Below are 20,229 nucleotides of genomic sequence, written 5' to 3'. Positions count from 1 at the left end.
GGACGTGCACATCGAGGGAGGACACCTGACTACCTCCATCCACATAAAACCCACCAACCACATGCAATACCTACACTTCTCCAGCTCCCACCCGTTCCACACCAAAAAAGCCATTCCATTCTCTCTGGCCCTCAGGGGACAGGGCCTGAACACTTCACCCACCTCCCGCCAAAATTATAACCTCCGCCTACACCAGGCCCTGGTTAACCGTGGATATCCCTCCATCCTGGTCACCAAGCAAATATCGCGAGCTGCCTCACATACCACCACCACCAAGAAACCTGCTGCCACCAACCCACCTGCACTCATCACCCAATACCATCCCCACCTCAACAAAATCAGGCACACACTGCACTCTCTTCTCCCAATTCTCCACAGTGATCCCGAAACCAAAAACATATTTCCCGACAAACCCAGAGTGGTTTTCAAATGCCCCCCCAACCTCCAAAACATCCTGGTCCACAACACTCCTTCACCACACATCCAACACCCCCCTGCCCATAAATGCAACCGCCCCAGGTGCAAGACCTGCCCCATCCTCATCACTTCTCACACCCTCCAGGTACACACGGCCACTGGCAAATTTACCCTCCATCCCAAAGGGACCTGCCATGCCTCAAACCTTATCTACATCCTCACCTGCAACATCTGTGGTGATTTTTACCTGGGGGAAACATCAACGGCCCTCAACCTCCGCATCAATAACCACCGCTCCTCCACCCACAACCTGGACTTCACTGTCGCCGTCCACACCAACCACCACAACATCAGTTTCAACGACTGCTTCCGGGTAGCGATCATCCATCTCCTACCCCAACCAGCCAACACCTCTGTTCGCAAAAGATGGGAGAGGGCCTATATATCGGCCATGAGTGCAACCACTCCACCTGGCCTGAACAAGGCCACCCAGTAATGCCCAACCCTCACCCACCCTCCCGCCCCCCCTCCCAACTCATCCTACACACACAGTTTACGACGAGCCTTAATGCCCAACCCTCACCCACCCTCCCGCCCCCCTCCCAAGTCATCCTACACACTCACAGTTTACGACGAGCCTGGTGACGAAACAGTGTTTTTTTCGTTCTACGCACCGCTTCTTCTTCGATGGGGACCTGGCAACTCTGCAAGGCCCCAACTTCCGGTTCCGTCTATTTCTCCTCACACCGATGATGCTATGAAATTAGCGAAAATTTTGAATTTTTCTACTGTCCGGTGAGTGTTTCCTTTTACCTTCTTTGATTTTTATATATATATATATATGTATGTATGAATAATATAACACTTATTCATGATTGGGAAAAGAGAGACGGGGTAGTATATAAATACGGAGAAACTAGTACTCACTTTTATCCGCGAAGCTGTTTTTTCTACTTTTTCGATTAATTTCAGTGGCCACTGCCACCATCCTCGTTGGAACTTGCTGCGCTGTTGCTTGGCGTGCGTCTTTTGTTCGTAGTTCTCTGGCTGCCGTTAGGTGCGCTGCTAGGTGCGCTGTGCGTCTTGGTGCGTCGTCTGCTATTTCCGGGCGATAACTGCTGCAGTAGTGGAATCCAAGTATGGTGCGCTTGCCCGCTATCGATGTTTAGTTCGTGCGGGAAGTGCATTATGGCGTGCGTTTCCTTGATTTTGGTGTCTATGAGCATGTGGGCAGTGTGTTTGACTCGAACCTTTTGAATTTTATGGCTATTGTATTTGATATGTCTAGCAAGACCAGTAGTGGGTTGGGCTTTTTTCGCATCTGCTAGGTGCTGTTGGATTCTTTCATTGACAGATCTGATGGACCTGCCGATGTAATGAGCTTTGCATTCACACTCTGCATCATATACACCTGGGTTGTCAAGGGGGGAGAGGAAGTACCGTTTGTGCTTGTTCAGTTTATCAGTTATTTTGGAGTTGGGTTTGTGCGCTACTTTGATGCCAAATGGGAGAAGGGCTTTGGCTATGCGGTTGGAAGTGGTGGGATGGTAGGGGAAGGCAAACCATTTATATTGGTCGCTGGGGGTTGGTTGTGGCTGGGTTGCTTGTGGATGGGTTGATTGTGGTAGGTTAGGGTGTCTGACCTGTATTTCCGCCTTACTGCACCAAGTGGAAAGTTGTGATTCAGTGTAGCCATGTTTCAGGGCTATTTCTGTGATGGTGGCTATCTCCTCTCGTAGATCCTCTTCTTTGCCACAGTAGGAGAAGGCTCTTCGATAGAAGTTTAGCCACACATTGGCTTTTTGCTTAGGGGGATGGCTAGAGAGAGCATGTATGTACTGGTTGCCTGCATCCGGTTTTCTGTAGACGGTGGTTGTGAATTTGTTAAGTGCACGGCTGATGGTGATGTCCAGGAAGTTGATTTTACCAAGTTTTTCATGCTCTACGGTGAAGTTGAGCCTGGGGTGGATGTTATTTAGTTTGCTCACTAGGAGGTTGAGTTCTTCTGCCTTTTTGTATACAACTATTGTGTCGTCCGCGTACCTTCCATATCGGATGTGTTGTAGTTCTGGAGTGTGGAGTATCTCTTTTTCAGCCAAGTGCATGACGATGTTGGCTAAAGGAGCTGATAGCGGGTTGCCCATCGCAAGGCCCTCGGATTGGTTGTAGAATTTATCTTCAAACTGAAAGTAATTGTGTTTCAGACAAACTTCCAATAGCCTGGTTATCTCTTGTACCTCTAGGGCCGGGATTCTGTTAGTTGTCAGCCATCTTTCCACCGAACGCAGTGCTAGGTCTATGGGGATTGAACTGTACATATCTACTATATCAATGCTGGCTAATTTTGCACTGTCAGCTTGCACTATTGAAGTTACCAGATTTTTAGCATCGGCACTGTTGCGGAACACGTATGTAAGTTTGTGGTTGAAATGAGATATTTTGTTTTTTAGCCAGTTTGTTAGGTGAACTGTGGGGTAATTGAAGCCAGCTATTATAAGTCGCATGGGGATTCCAGGTTTATGAGTTTTAGGAATGCCATAGGCAATGGCAGGTGAAGGGTGGGGATTGAGGAGGAATTTGTGGTCTTGCTCACTAAGTATGGCACTAGATTTCACTGCATTTTTCACAATTCTATTGTACCTGTCTGTGGGATCTTTTTTGATGACACTGTACGAGTCACTGTTTAGTTTGTCTATCACTTTCGTGGAGTAATCACCTTTGTGCATGATTACGAACTGGTTTGTTTTGTCAGACTTTAGACACCAAACATCATTGGTGTTCAGCCATTTGCCAAAATCGGAGAGTGCAGAAGAGATTTCTTGGTGCACTGGATTAGGTTTCCTGGTTTCACTGTTGGTCATCACTTTTTGAAAAATTCCGGCTGCTGACGTTCTGATGTTTTCCGAATCTTGGGGTTTGGGAGCAAAACAAGCTGCTTTTTCTGCCGCACATATGAGGTCGAGGGTGGGTGGCTTACTGTTTTGTACATTAAATTTATCGCCGTAGGCAAGGAGTTCTTTGAATTTTTTGGCGATTGAGAGATTTGACAGATTTATTATGTTTTTTCCATGTCCGTCATCTGGGTTGATTGCATTCTCACTCGGCCATGTTCCTCCCAAGTGGTGAAGTTTGTTGCGTAAAGACCTAGTTTTTTGGTTTTCCAGGATTTGTAGCACGTATTTGATGGTATTCTTTGCTGAACACCAATGATGTTTGGTGTCTAAAGTCTGACAAAACAAACCAGTTCGTAATCATGCACAAAGGTGATTACTCCACGAAAGTGATAGACAAACTAAACAGTGACTCGTACAGTGTCATCAAAAAAGACCCCACAGACAGGTACAATAGAATTGTGAAAAATGCAGTGAAATCTAGTGCCATACTTAGTGAGCAAGACCACAAATTCCTCCTCAATCCCCACCCTTCACCTGCCATTGCCTATGGCATTCCTAAAACTCATAAACCTGGAATCCCCATGCGACTTATAATAGCTGGCTTCAATTACCCCACAGTTCACCTAACAAACTGGCTAAAAAACAAAATATCTCATTTCAACCACAAACTTACATACGTGTTCCGCAACAGTGCCGATGCTAAAAATCTGGTAACTTCAATAGTGCAAGCTGACAGTGCAAAATTAGCCAGCATTGATATAGTAGATATGTACAGTTCAATCCCCATAGACCTAGCACTGCGTTCGGTGGAAAGATGGCTGACAACTAACAGAATCCCGGCCCTAGAGGTACAAGAGATAACCAGGCTATTGGAAGTTTGTCTGAAACACAATTACTTTCAGTTTGAAGATAAATTCTACAACCAATCCGAGGGCCTTGCGATGGGCAACCCGCTATCAGCTCCTTTAGCCAACATCGTCATGCACTTGGCTGAAAAAGAGATACTCCACACTCCAGAACTACAACACATCCGATATGGAAGGTACGCGGACGACACAATAGTTGTATACAAAAAGGCAGAAGAACTCAACCTCCTAGTGAGCAAACTAAATAACATCCACCCCAGGCTCAACTTCACCGTAGAGCATGAAAAACTTGGTAAAATCAACTTCCTGGACATCACCATCAGCCGTGCACTTAACAAATTCACAACCACCGTCTACAGAAAACCGGATGCAGGCAACCAGTACATACATGCTCTCTCTAGCCATCCCCCTAAGCAAAAAGCCAATGTGTGGCTAAACTTCTATCGAAGAGCCTTCTCCTACTGTGGCAAAGAAGAGGATCTACGAGAGGAGATAGCCACCATCACAGAAATAGCCCTGAAACATGGCTACACTGAATCACAACTTTCCACTTGGTGCAGTAAGGCGGAAATACAGGTCAGACACCCTAACCTACCACAATCAACCCATCCACAAGCAACCCAGCCACAACCAACCCCCAGCGACCAATATAAATGGTTTGCCTTCCCCTACCATCCCACCACTTCCAACCGCATAGCCAAAGCCCTTCTCCCATTTGGCATCAAAGTAGCGCACAAACCCAACTCCAAAATAACTGATAAACTGAACAAGCACAAACGGTACTTCCTCTCCCCCCTTGACAACCCAGGTGTATATGATGCAGAGTGTGAATGCAAAGCTCATTACATCGGCAGGTCCATCAGATCTGTCAATGAAAGAATCCAACAGCACCTAGCAGATGCGAAAAAAGCCCAACCCACTACTGGTCTTGCTAGACATATCAAATACAATAGCCATAAAATTCAAAAGGTTCGAGTCAAACACACTGCCCACACGCTCATAGACACCAAAATCAAGGAAACGCACGCCATAATGCACTTCCCGCACGAACTAAACATCGATAGCGGGCAAGCGCACCATACTTGGATTCCACTACTGCAGCAGTTATCGCCCGGAAATAGCAGACGACGCACCAAGACGCACAGTGCACCTAGCAGCGCACCTAACGGCAGCCAGAGAACTACGAACAAAAGACGCACGCCAAGCAACAGCGCAGCAAGTTCCAATGAGGATGGTGGCAGTGGCCACTGAAATTAATCGAAAAAGAAGAAAAAACAGCTTCGCGGATAAAAGTGAGTACTAGTTTCTCCGTATTTATAACACTTATTATAAGAACACCGAATCTCTCTTGGTCATGTTAACAGATTTGCTTGCAAATGAGTCTATGCTTGTATCATCATCCATTGGTACTATTATGTAAGAATGTGTGCTGACCCAACAACAACAAAAATATCCTTAGCTACATATTTTGTTCATGATTCTTACCTAAAACAAAATTATTTTTTCAAATGTCAGCAGTATCTATTGAGACCCTTCCTTGCAAGATACCAACTTACTGCACACTATCTCCTTAAAGGATATTTCTGGTTTGTAATACAAAACACAAATATATGTTTATTGACTGTGTGCTCACCCTTCTCCAATTTTTACACCATTCATTAACACACAATTAGTAAGACGAACTTTGCTTTTGATGCTGCACTGACTCCCAATGATGCAACTTTTTATAGATGTCTTCTCAACAATTTCTGTTCCTTCCCCAACAATACATTCACTGTCAACCTGAAAACAAAGAAGATATGTACTTAACACAAAATTAAATTAATTTTCAATCACATTATTATTTCAACATGCGGGAAAGGAAACTGTTGTTTAGATTAGTAGAAACATAATATAATATAATCAAATATGAGATAAAATATTAGGGTATTTATCTGCATTCATAGGCCTATTCTTCTCATAAAATAGCCAATGTTTCATCCATATTTTCCTGTATTTGGTTACGAAGTAGCTTCAATCTCATTTGAATCTCAATGTCTTAATTTTTACTGAACTTTGCTCATCAGAGAAAGATCCAAACTGGTTAAAAGTAAGGAAGTGTAAAGATTGATGGATCTCTAAAACCAGAAGAGGTCCTTTCCCAAATTTCATATTTAGTTCAATAATACTATTAGTAAATGTGCACCTTGAAGAAGAAAAAAAAAGGAGCAGCCCTGAGAACTAAACCTTTCCTTCAAGTTGGCTAATCAGTGAAAATTCACAGGTTTGATTCAGAGCACAGGAACTTCACTTCCACACAACACAAAATGAGAGTTTAGCATGACTGGAAAGCAATTTTACTGGCCAATCAAATGTTGATGAATATTAGGGGACTCACCAGAAAAGCTGAATTAAAAAAAAATCCTTATTTGCCAGATAGACCTTGCAAATAATAGCTCAGGGCAACATAAATTAACTCAAATAACCTCTTTTACATAGGAGGCAACAATCCATCTAAAGTAAATGTTAATATTAAATTTTTTACTTAGTTAGCGCTAGAATTTGACTCTTGTGAATTTTGACTGATTGATTGATTTGGTTTGTTCACTGGTACTTTTTCAATCTTTATTCAATCTTATGATTTTCATCAAGAAATACATTTGTGAAGTTTGAAAAATGAAGATGCTTATTTCCCATTTAATTCAATGATTTACCTTTAATTAGGTGCCTCCTGCTATTATATTTGTATGTCAGAGACTTAATATAATTTCAAGTTCAATATGTAACTAGAGATGGCATTTTCCAATATTTTTGCATGGTTTTGAAATTCATTTTTTCATGTTCTTCCACTTCAAACAGCGAACACATTCAGTCACTCCAGTAAAATAATGTTTATGGCCCTTGCCACAGCAATAATTCGTTCATTTGGCTGTTGGACATTACGTGGTTTGGTAGCATAGACCTGTGACTTTAAATATCCCCACAGAAAAAAGTCTGGCGCTGCGAAGTTCAGGGACCTTGCTAGTCAGTTGGTGTTGCCAAATCTTGAAATCACACACCCTGGAAACCATTTATTGTCATTGACTCCCAAACTGTGAGTGACATTGCGCCATCCTGTTAAGACCAAAGTACACGATCTTCATCTGTTAACACTCCAGTAGTGTAAGCATCTCTTGGTAACAGGCTGCTGTTATGGTGACAGTTTGTTTATACTCCTTTAAAAAGTATGATGCAATGATTCAAAACACTGACACCCCACACCAAACTGAACTGTTACCTTAGCACTACGCAGTGGTTTCACAAACACCTGTTTGGGTTGTCTATGTGAAAATGTGCTTCATCAAACATGATGAGGCTTTGCAAAACAGTTTGATCATCATTTAAAATGTCTAGCATGGTGTTACAAAAATGGTTTCAATTCCTACACAATCTGAATTTTGTGTGGATTCAGTTTCAAGCCCAAGCACAATATTCAGAAAATACTTCCATGAGAGATATCAAAGCAAGTGAATGTTGGCTGCCAGAGAGCACTGGAACAATGTGTCGAACACTACTGTTTCCACGAACTAATTGGTCACTAACTCTCCCAGTAGCAACCCATTTTAATATGGAGTTCCTTGATAAGATGGAACCATGCTGAGCAATCTGAAAACACAAATAGAATGCTCTCTGCACTTACACAAAATTTTTATACTTGAAAAATGTCCACACGGGAAAGACACGATGCTCCATAAACCAGTTGGCCATGCCGACTATGGGGCACTGCTGTTACAGAATTGTGCAGTAGGTCGGAAGTTGCATGCCATGGAATGCAAAGCCAGCATAGGAAGGTACATACACTGATAACAGTGACACTTCCAGCAATGACTGGTAGGCAGCACTAGTGCTGGCAGGTTGGATGTGTTGGACGCACAGGGATTGTGCTTAGTTTCAAATGGTGTACAGTTCAAAGTCACATGCTAAGCTACCAAACCACGTAATGTCCAACAGCAAAAGGAACACATTATTACTGGGGTGAGAACAATAAACATTATTTTACTGGAGCGAATAGTGAGTAATTTTGTACGCAGGTTGACTGAATGTGTTCAACATAGGGGTGGCCACTTAACTTATTAATAGACCCTGCGTAGTTGCAATATTTCTTTTAAATAAAAATGTCTGTTCTGAATATTTATCACAGTTGCAAGAGTTGAGCGGAATGTCCCTGCGAGGCATACTCCTTGAGTTTTTGATTTAACTTGTTATTTAAAGGTTAATAATTATTGTAATTTTCCTTGTTAAATCCATTGTTTAGAAATGCAGAGTCCTGTGTGACTCATTATTAATTGTATTGTTTTAAAGCACACAGTTTTTGTTTATGTTAACACGTGCATCTAGTGATTTTTCCACTAGTGATTTCTCGGTATAAAAACTTGATAATTCTCAGTGAGGAGGTTGCAACACTGAAACGAAAAGTGAGTTGGCAACACGTAGACTTAGGATTTTTGCCATTTAAGCACCACCACGAGTATAAAGCCAGCTCAGCGAGGGCGAGAGCTCAGTTGGCTCCCTGATGTCAACTGGTAAACATCCAGAGTGAACCGGCCTCTTAGCCAGAAGCTTAGCAGCCATCTCAGAAGGAAGGAGGGAGAAGAAAGAAGAAGACAACCCTAGCAGCAACCTACATACCCGGTCGAATCGCTTCGGCTGATAGGTACTCGGGTTCTACTTGCCCGGCTTGACTGGTAGTACCACGACCTTCCTTCCTAACCTGCCGTCCCTGCACAGGAGGCACTGATTGGCTTGCCAATTCCCAGCTAACACCGGGGGTGTTGCGGTATTCTTCGTTCCCTGATCTAGTGCCCGCTTGTCGGAAGCATCAAACCGGTTAGTGACTGGGAAGGTGCCGCTCGTTGGGGATGCCGATTGGCTATAGCCAGTTCCCAGCTAAGGCTTGGGGGTACCGCGTGCTTCCTACTTTCTTTTGCAGGACGTCATCAGCAACCAAAGCCCTAAATAAATAAAAAAGCCCATCTTTCCCTGGCGGCTCACTGTGAGGAATAACTTGGATGATACCTGTCCCCCTTATATCTTCGAGACCAGAAGTGGTGCAGGTGTGGTACAGGTAAATTCAAGTAAGAGTTTCAGATAAAAAAACAAGTGTGTAAGTGTACTAACAGACATTCTTATATTGGGTTTATAATAAATTAATTAATTAATCTGGTGTAACCTTTCTTTACACCCAGCAAGCCCTGAGATATTTTGGAGTCTGTTTAAAAAGTTAGCACCTATGGGTAAAATTTTCCACCCTCCTAACTGAAGTATCTAGAGTGTTGAGCACAACCTGTATCATTGTGTTGTTGTGTGAAGGTGGATGTTGCAGATGTATTCAAAAAGTGAAACCTGTAAACTAAACTGCAAATACAGGGCTTTTCGATTATGTTACTCTTTCTTTTCTCCTGCAAACTACTTTCTCTCAAAATTACTTTGAAAACATTCACATTCTATTAGGACACTTTGTATTTGAACTAGTCATCTCTGCCAGCCCTGTCCAGAATGAGATTAAAGACTCGCTTTACCTTCAATTAATTCCAAGTACGTAGTGATTAGTTGTGCAGTGTTCTTACCATTCCATAAAAAAGCTAATCATCTTGAAATGCCAAAGCAGAATAACCTTACCCAGAAGGAAATTGCCACCACTGTGTAAAATATTCAAAGAGGTGTGTGTACCAGGTCACTTCTGGTAGGAAAAAACTCAAATAAACAACTAAATAGGCTCGTTAGTCCTGGGTTCCCATCCCATTTCTCGCCAGAGCGCTCGGAACCAAAGAATCAATTCAAAGGCAAGAACATACTGAATTAATGTTGCAGGGTGATATATAATGCCCATTACTGCAATTGCATTAACAATTTATCTGGGATCGTGAAGACAAACGATGCTGCACGAGCAATCTAGCAACAATTGATTGAAACTAGATGTTATCTTCCGCCAGGGAGGGCCGTGTTGTTCAGTAATCAGTAGTTTCAACAGCATACTGGTTTGAAATACGTATACTCTTTTTAAATCACGGTGTATAATTGGTGGTTAATTTACAATGTCAATGAGTAACTCAGAATATGAAGATCTGAGACAATTTGTATTTTAATGGCTAAAAATTTTGAATGTATTGAGATAACACATGATGCAACTAGAAATTTTGCACACGGGACAAAAAATCCTTACCTGTTTTGATTTCACATTACTTTTTGGGTCGATATGAATCAGTTCCTTTTCAGCTGTAACTGAAGACCAATAATTCAAAATCTGGAAAGAAAATGTTTAATTATTTTGAGAAATGCCATCAAGTTATGTCAGGAGCACCAAAATTCAAAACAAATCAAACTTTCAATAATTACTTATGTGCTTACTCGATTAAGCACATAGCATGGTTACTACAGTACACCAGCCAATGCATTTTGAACAGCGATTATAGTGTATCACAGAGAATTCACACACGTGTTGCTTGGGAACGAGCTAATCAACAGCAACGTTTCATGCCATAGCAGCAAGGCAAGCTGCACAAGCCTGTGTCGCATGTTGCTTCGGTGTGAAATCTCCCTCAGAGTAGAATATTGGAATCACTTTTGCTCAGCTTAGTTATCTTTCCATTCATTTAATTTGTGAATTTTATACAGATGAAAGGCACAATGTATGAGGATTTATGCACCTGCAAATGTTTAAACATTGTATTTAAACCACCTTCCTAAGTGGTGGGAATTAAAATCTAACACAAAAATAAAAATTCACATGTAACAACAGGTTTTTAAAAATGTTAAAATAACATGTTAATGAAATAATAAATAAAATAAAAAGGTGAAGGAAATGAGACTATCACAAAGAAATGGAAGGATGAACTTTCTAAATTACAAGTAAGTAATAATACGATTGTTGGCACATATAGAAGATTAGACTAGAATGTTGAAGTTGGTGTTGAGATGTCATTGAAACTACAATCGGATTAAAAATTATTGATACTCCAGTTTGGACTCTAATTAAAAATTAACCAGTTCTAGGAAAAAACGAGTTACATCAAAATTTAGCTTATTCAATTCTGTGTAAAGCGATGGTAACTTTCTTTTTTCACACATATCTTTGAGTTATAATCGTCGTGAGAACAAAAAAGTGCCAGTTTTTTGGTGTTTTCCAACCACACCCTCTAGCCTGAACAAGGCCACCCATTAACTTCTCCAATCAAACCTATCTCGAAACTGGACACCACCAACTCTCACTTTACCACTCCCATCCAACCCTACCCCTGCTCCCACCTCAACCCATCACTCACAGTTTTCTCTTTATCTTTTTTGCAAATCTCAAGATCTAAAAAGCTTATTATGAACCATATAGTGGAAAACAAAAACAGTCTCTGTGATTGCAATTTAAAGTAGCCACAATTAAATGTCTCTTTATAAATTTTCAAAATATTGTAACCCTAACACAGAATTATTGGATGGCTATGTTAGGTGCATGCACGTCCATTTCTAGTTACATGTAGAAATGTTTCTTTAATGGGGGAAATTGATGCATTGCATCTACGCCAGACCAGTCATTAAATGTAACGTTATGGCTATTGGCATTAAAATCACATTTATGTACAGGTAAGTATGGGATATGACTCTGATGCCTAACAGCACGACGGGGAAGAAGAAGTAAGTAAGTATGAGTATGGGATATGGCAGGCATGTCCAACTTCTATCAAGTAGTGATCTACTTTTTATTGTCACAACAGACAGTGTGGGCTACTATTAATCGTTAAGCACCGTAGGGAAAATATACAAATAACACAATAAATAATACAATAAAAGTAATATGTGTTGAAATGGAATGTAAAGTAGGCTAGAAATGCCAGATCAAATAACCACTCATCATTTTCTAATTCTGATTTCTCGTCTTCCCTTTCCTTCAAAAAAGACTTAATTTCACTCAGCAAATTACGAAATCTTTGCAAAAATTTGTACCTACTCAGCCACCTGACATCAATGCGAAAAATTATATCACGTTGCCCTTCCTCAAGAGTGAGATTAAATAGCCGCCTTTGAAGTGATTTACCACGAATAGAATTTGCTATTTTAAAAGCTATGTTCATGACTGTTTTGTGTTAAGCCTCTTGCTTGCCAAAACTTGTTGATGGATAATACAGTGGTATGCAAGGAAATCAGAGAAGTCTTCATGCTGTCGGCAGAGGGTAATAAACATGCCCGGTCATTGATTTTGCCCCATCAGTAGTAGTGAAAACAAGTTTGTGCAATGGAACATTAAGCTTTGTAACAAAAGAGTGAAATTAATTAAATATGTCCTGACCTGTAGTTCTCCCTTTCAAAGATATCATTCCTAACAGTTCTTCTTTAACTTTAAAATCTACCAAAACCATCCTAATAAAAGCTAGTAACTGAGCTGTCTCTCTGATGTCCGTAGATTAGTCCAATTGGAGTGAGAAAGCAACACAATTAGAAAGATCTTTCAACAATTGTTCAGTTATGTTTTGACTCATTTTCACGATTCGCCGCACGACAGTGTTTCTTGATAATTGAACATCTTTAACAGCAGCTGAGATCTCTTTCTGGTTCTTATTTCCCTCAAAAATATTATTGGCTATTTCCAGAAAACACTCTTTTTACGAATTCCCCTTCGGTAAACGATCTGCAATTTTTAACTATCAGGTGGCTAACTTTGAAGGAACACAGGGTAGCTGTCACAGATTGTGAGGTTGGTTTCATCATAAAATGTTGTTGAGCAACTAAATTTGATTTAAGTTCTTTCAGTTTAGCTTTACGAATGTCAGTTTTGGGTGGAAAATATGCATTTGAACCTCAATCACACTGTCACACACTCGCAATAATGCACTGTTTTCACCTCTTCGACAGGCAGTCACACAGACGCACTCTAAACCTGCAAGCACAGCCAGGCAACTGACAGCGCGAATCTTCGCCTGCATGGCTGAGTCATACCCGCTGGCACTGATAAGGGAACAACAGATGATGGGGTTCGAAACTGTGCCATTTAAAAAAATGGAAAGAATAGCAGTGATAAATATTCATAATCTTAAATTTTGCATTAAAAATGGATCAATCCATTATACATTATAGAAGCTGAATTCAAATAACGTATATTCGTATAACTACAATAGACCTGTCAATCACGATCGACGCGTTGGACATGCCTGGGATATGTTAACACAAAGTGTTAATTGCACACCCACATCTTTAGCAGACACAGTGCAAGATGAGCTACCAGTTTTGACATCAGTATTAAAACACCACAGCACATTAAAAGGCAAGAAAAAGATGGTCAGTATTTCATGAATATCTCATCCATACTGTTAGGACAAGGTATGTAAAACCATTGCTAGAAGCATGCATATTTTGTTTTTGATGGAAACACGAAATGTGGAATAACAGGCTGTAATGTTCATTGTCATGTTTTTTGAAAGGTGAGAGCTGCATTTTCCTACCACGTTTTGTCATGAACTGCAAAATGTGAAATAGACTCTTAAACAGGAAATTTAGAGTTTATTTACAGATGCGACACTTTCTGAAGTTCGAATTATCCTGAGAGTTATGCAATTCACGGAAAATGTATTAATTCCGCTGTAAATATTTGGGAAGCAAAAATGGACCTGTTTATACAGGAATAAACTTAATATTCTGATAACTACATAAATGTGATATTAAAAGGAAAATGTTTATTTTGTGCAATAAGAGTAGTTTTTAAACCAAATTTAGAGTTTTATTAACCATTTTAACCAAGGGTTCCAGGTCTGGGCATGAGTATTCTTTGTGAGGGCCCCTTCAACAATATCATCATGTCATCACTCATCCACATCTTCACGATTAGACAAAAGTGGCAGAAATGCAAAGTAAAATAAACTACGAGGGTGAATCAAATATGAACGAGCCTTGATTGGCTAAGTGTCCGAATGGGTAGCAGGGTGTGATTGGGCATGTGCGGCCGGTAGGTGGGGCTGCCGTGAGTTAGGAACCAGAACAGCCGGCATGTCGCATGCTTCGTTTAGTAGCTCTCACGATGAGTGAGCAGAATGTGCCAGTGTCTGTTGCACAACGCTTAATCAAGTTCCTCACCCAGGAAAACGTCAAACCGGCCGAAATTTGCCGGACACTGAAGGCCCAGTTTGGGAATGGTACCCTCTCGTGGGCAAGAGTGAAGGTGTGGTGTAAGGAATTCCAGCAAGACCGTGAACGTGTTGCAAATGAAGTGCACCCCCATCGTCCTAGCACCAGTGTGACGAATGACAACATGGCTTGTGTTCGTGAGCTTGTCGAACAGGATCGCCGAGTCACTGTGAAGCAAATTGCGGCAGAACTCGGTGTGAGCTATGGAAGTGTCCAATCAATCATCACAAAGCACTTGCGCTTCCGCAAAATCACAGCTCGGTGGGTTCCCAAGCTGCTGAATGTTGCGCAAAAAGATGACCAAGTTCGCATTGCTTGCCAGCTTCACACTCGTTTTGACGTGGAAGGGGAAGCGTTTTTGCATTGCATCGTTACCTGTGACGAGACATGGGTGCATCATTACACCCCAGCATCCAAGCGTGCCAGCATGGAGTGGAGGAGGAAAGGCGAAGGAAACCCCGTGAAGGCCAAAGTTCGGTTGTCTGCGGGGAAGGTGCTGGCCACGGTGTTTTGGGACTGGAGGGGGATCCTACTGGTGGATTTCTTACACGAACGTCGGACCATCAACGCACCCTACTACTGCGGCCTCCTGGATCAAGTTAAGGTGCAGTATCGACGCAAACGACGAAGCTGTCCCATCCGCCAGGTCTTGTTCCTCCACAACAACGCCAGACCCCATACAGCAAGTGTTACGCGGCAGAAACTGGTGGAAATGCACTGTGAACCGCTTCCGCATCCACCGTACAGCCCAGACCTTTCACCATGTGATTTTCACCTGTTCGGACCCCTGAAAGAAGCACTTGGGGGTGAGTAATTTGCGACCAACGATCAGGTGGAAACCTTTGGGTGCACTGGTTGGCTACCCGCCCAGCTTCATTCTACGAGAACGGCATCAAGAACCTACCACAACGTTGGGAAAAATGTATCACTAAGGGCGGAGACTATGTAGAAAAATAGGATGTGGCAATGTCTCTGTTTCCTTCAATAAATATTTTTTTTCCACACAAGGCTCGTTCATATTTGATTCACCCTCGTAAATCAATTAATGAATAACAATTTTAACACCAAAATGCCATTTTATGTACCACTTTTGATTCCGGAATTGTCTAGTTTTAGAAATGAAATCTTGATCTTTCATTCACCATAAATAATGTTGATAATTGTAGTTATAACATATAACGTGAATGAATGATATTTCATTTAAATATTCCTAATGTGATGATAGAAAGTAGCACATTATTCATTAATGAAATGCTCATGATTTTAAGTAAGTAGATACTATACTCTGCCCCAGGCATCTCTGGAGCAAGAAAATGAAAACAAGTCTCTGTCTTAAGTAGTAATGCAGGATGGCTCCACCAACGAACATGTGAGAGGGAATGGGATTGCATGGAGGGGGGAGCAACTGCAGTTACCAGCTTTCGCAGCGGCATGTACTGCATGGCCCTGCCCACCCGATTTCCCCTCCTTTTCTGCCGCCATGCATGGCATTGTTCCAGGGATAGCCGAGACAGGGTATAGGAAACATGTGTGGTTTCTATTACAATGCATACCTGGCGATTGAGTTCGTAGTAACTGGACAGAGTATTTGCTCGCATTCCAAAGGCCCTGTCTGGAATGTATGTATAACATCGAACGGCATCCCCATGGTACGCCTCTTTCATGTCACCACAATGATCATTCCATGCAGACATCTGCAGTGCTTTTCTGTTCATTATGTCTTCCTTAATAAACTGAAATACATCTGGAAGACAAACATATTTATCAAATCTATACATGTAACTCAAAAAGACAAATTCTGATAAATACTTGACCCACACAAATGAAACCATAACAAATAAAAGCTTCAACTACAGAAAAATTTATTGCAATTTCTTGCACAATGCTATGAAATCTTTAAATCTTTAATTTTGATTAGTTTGTGCCACATTATCATAACACGTGCATGACTCTTTTTATTTCCTTATTTTAAAAAATCTGCTTGAAACACCACACATGAATCTATTTGCACAACTAGTGGAAGGTACATTTTCTCACTTTTTGCACATCCAAGCCACAATAAGGTAACATGGTATACAATTTTTCTCCATTATAGAGATGTCAGTCAAAGGTTCCTAAACATATAATCTACGTTTCACTCTACTCGTTTCTCACTTGCATTAAAAGGATAATCTACAGGTGAAAGTCATGTTGTTGACACTATTTACATGAAACAAAGATTTCATTTTTGAGGTTTTGGTATTCCCTCAGTTCTCACTGAACTAATACGGTTCATCTACATTAAAATGTTTCTCAAAGCATGTACTGTCAATATGCTCACAAAATCACAGGCAAATTTCATAAAATGCATTTAATATTTAAAGGTTAAGTGTATTTTCGACCACTAAAGGCGGCCAGGGGCATGGTGCTGATCACATCACCCCAAGCTTGGCCGAGATCAAGAAAATGTGGGGCCCTAACCCAACACCCCCATATGCCTTCATGGCATAGTGCAGAAGCACAGGGGAGCACTTTACTTTTTAATTTTTACATGAAAGCACATTTAGGGGATGTAGGGGTAGGACACAACTCATTCTCGATCTCTGCAATTTTGGAGATAATGTGATCAGCACCATGCTCCAGCTATCTTTACTCCTGAGCGTTGCCCTCACGTACCCACTGATTTGAGGCTGGGTGAGCCCCAGAGCTACTTTATGTGGGGACAAGGCTGGAAAAATTGCAACCTTAGATCACCAACCCTGAAAATTGAACCTGGGTCTTCCATGTGGAACACAGACACCCTATTGATTAGACCACTGCGGCTCTAAAAAATACACTACTTACTTTTTTAAAAAAGACAGATTTTTGCCCTAAATTTGAGATTATTTATGGAAATATCATATTGGCAAAATTTTGAGCAATTTTGATAGTAAGCTGATATACGATATGTCTATATCAGCTGACAGAATAACAATCTGTCCCTACATATGATTAAAGAGCTACTGAAAAGAAGTGCTACAGAGCAACTGAAGTAGAGACAGGAAGGAGTTGATATGTTCCCACAAAAGGTGAATTTGTATTAAAAATTTTGGGTGTGTCAGCACTGAGGCTATTTATTTTGCACCCGTCACACTATACGGGGTCCAGCCCCTTATCATAACAAAAATAAAAGCCTGTCTGAAAACTAAAATTTCCTTACAATGGTTAAAAGCTGAGGACAAAAAGGGCGATCAGCACAAATAAAAACAAAACACAGGACGACACAGAATTATACTGGCCATGCGGCCAGTTGCCAGAGCCTCGTTAGTCTGCAGTCCAGGGTGTACTACATGGAAGTGAGGTTGACTATTGGGTGCACTATGTGGAAGGAGCACCCCTTACACCCCCACAAAATGTGAAGAAGCAGCACCTTTGATCATCACAACTGAATAATATTGTAATCTACTTGCCAGCAGTACCTTTCTTTGTCTTCACGGAAACTACAGATGCGATGTTATCGGCAGCCTGATCCTTATAAAATGGAGGAGGTTTTGATAGCTGCTTCTTCACAATGTGTGGAAGTAGTTCTCCTTTCAGTGTCGTAAAGGATCTGATAAAGAACACACACACTTAGAATGACAAAATTTCAGTTATTGTGACACACATTATAACAGATGCAAAAAATGCCTATCCCAGCACATGTCTGCTTGAGGATATAGTTGTCTGAGTAACACATGAATTATTTAACATACTATTTCTAAGAAACTAATCAAACTTTTTTCAGTTCTAAATACAGTAAATACAAAGGTGTGACACACTCAACTATCAAACAATTTACTTAGTGCTAGTATTCTTTGTAGAAATTTCTACTATAACCGATGTACCAATTACCATTTACCATTACTATCGGTCTTTCTACGCACTTCTCCCCAAGATTTCATTTTTTTGCTCTCTGAGAAAAGGGACAGCCGTCTCGAACGAACCAGCATTCTTTCCCATGAAGCCCTGCATATATCACCGCACCTATTTCGAGAGAAAGAAGCCAGTGTGTTCCCGCAATAAACTCTGATATCCATCCAGTCCACATTCGGCTCACGTCACCTTCAATTCAAGTTCAACTTGATGGTTGAAATTTAGAGATGCAGCTAATCGCGGAACTTCAGGCATTTTAAAATTTAAAACCCCCAACGAGAATCTCGCCCTCATCCTGAACAAGGATCCTCTGTTCTCAAGGGAGTGCGCAGAAGGTCAGGCCCGGAATCAAAACATACGAAACTCTAGCAGGCGACGTAATTTCTGCAAGCGTGCCCGCCAGTCTGGCACAGTGACAGTGAAGTGACAAGGGTAAATAGTACGAAATCTTGAACTACAACCCTGCCCGAAAATATCTCTTTGCCTCAGTGAAGTTTAGACAGCCACAGAACGCATAACTTTAACTAACTTTAATGAAGTGTCGAGCTGTGAGCAGTAAAAATTAATTAGAGCGAGATACTTTTCGTCCTCGAAATCAACTCTCAAACAAAGTGTTATTGTGTTTTGTGCTACGCGATTATCACCCTTCAGTGCAAACTTTAAGTCATGTGGGGGTGAAGCTATGGTAGACAGACCAATAGCGAAGGACAATTCCCCCCGGAGGACAGTACTCGAAGGAATCAAGGAGGAAGAAAGAATTTGCTTCAGCACCTTTAAGTACCGGAGAGGAAAATATTTTCTCCTCATCTGACAAAGTTTAGACTCTAGGTTTTGAACTCAGTTTTCAATTTTAACTTTTTAACTTGTTAAGAAATGGGTCGTAAGTAAAGACTAGTGTTTGTGTGCAACGCTGGCCATCAGCGGCCTCCGCTGCTAACTTGTTTTGACCCAGTGCATCACGGGTAAGTGATCGTATTTTGTCTGCAAGGTGTGTGGAGATGGGTGGCGAGGTGTTGTAAGTATTTCGACCACAGTCTATTAAATACTATGTCATAATATGTTTCACTGTTCTGATTTCTTCTTGTAATAATAATTTTGGCATGAACTTGGCTCGTGAACGAAGACTAACGTATAAGGAACGTATGCATCCTTCTCGTCGACATGATGTACTTCCCCGTGTCTTAATTATTTTGGTACATTTATTTATTTTATTGATATTCAATCACAAGATAAGTGACCATCCATGCCTAATGTTAAACCAATTCGAACTAGTACACCCTATTCCTATTATACTACAAAAAGTTGATTTTTTCTGTGAAAATGAACATTGAGAGCAATGTTCCTTAAAATCAGTTGCCACATCAGTTCTGTGGAATGTTAATGCTTGAAATTTGAAGGGAATCACCACAAAAGATCCACCTTTGATGTCATGTGGCCATTGTCCCAATATTTTGCATGTTTTTTTAATCATAATTTTCAGGAAAATTTTGAATTTGGGTCTGTTCCGCCAGGCCTCTAATAGGCACACATATTGGGATGGGGAGCCACATGGTGTAGAAGGTAGGTCTTTCATGGTGATTCCCTTCAAATTTCAAGACCTTCCAGATGGCATTGCCATGTAATCAAGGGGTCCCAGGTTTGATACCCAGTGGAGTCACATGGTGGTTTGGATTCCACTTTAAACTGTAGGTCCAGCCCCAATTAGTCTTTCAGTGCATGAAGTTGACTTTAAAAAAAAATCAGACTCAAACCTTCAAATCTCACGTGATTAGTGCCACTAGGGGCTGATGAAACAATCAATTTTCAGGAAAAAAAACTTCTCAGACAAAGTACTAATTTTCGTTTACTATCCCAACTTAATTATGCAATGTTAAGTGCCAGATCTTTGGCAAATTGTAAGTACATTTTTATACTAAGAACAAACTGTGTGTTGAACACTGCATGCATGGACAGCCTGAAGTTTTCACGGTTCAATGGACATAGTTGGAGTGACAAACATCTTTACTCTGTTTAGGGGTTCTGGGTGTGTTTGTTGGTTATTCTTGTTGCGTATTACT

The 20,229-nt window shown here is 41.1% G+C and overlaps 1 protein-coding gene across 4 annotated transcripts in view; it reads right to left on the bottom strand.

Annotated features, from left to right (window-relative positions):
• The window catches only part of eIF2Bgamma (eukaryotic translation initiation factor 2B subunit gamma), a 66,744-nt gene that overhangs the window by 14,334 nt on the left and 32,181 nt on the right, over positions 1–20,229 (bottom strand). For 3 of the 4 annotated variants that reach the window (XM_083115605.1, XM_083115606.1, XM_083115607.1), the window contains exons 6-9: positions 17,731–17,870; positions 15,856–16,046; positions 10,359–10,439; positions 5,811–5,959 (exon numbers count right to left, since the gene is read on the bottom strand). In XM_083115605.1, the coding sequence (XP_082971731.1) occupies positions 5,811–5,959; positions 10,359–10,439; positions 15,856–16,046; positions 17,731–17,870 (561 nt within the window). The remainder of the gene's footprint in view (positions 1–5,810; positions 5,960–10,358; positions 10,440–15,855; positions 16,047–17,730; positions 17,871–20,229) is intronic. The other variant, XM_083115608.1, reaches the window with a different exon arrangement.

The sequence above is a fragment of the Lepisma saccharinum genome, chromosome 30 (assembly GCF_977018435.1).
Source record: "Lepisma saccharinum chromosome 30, izLepSacc3.1, whole genome shotgun sequence".
NCBI classification, from domain to species: Eukaryota; Metazoa; Arthropoda; class Insecta; order Zygentoma; family Lepismatidae; genus Lepisma; species Lepisma saccharinum.
Note: the sequence above shows the minus strand (reverse complement) of the source record. Positions and strands in the feature narration are given on the sequence as shown.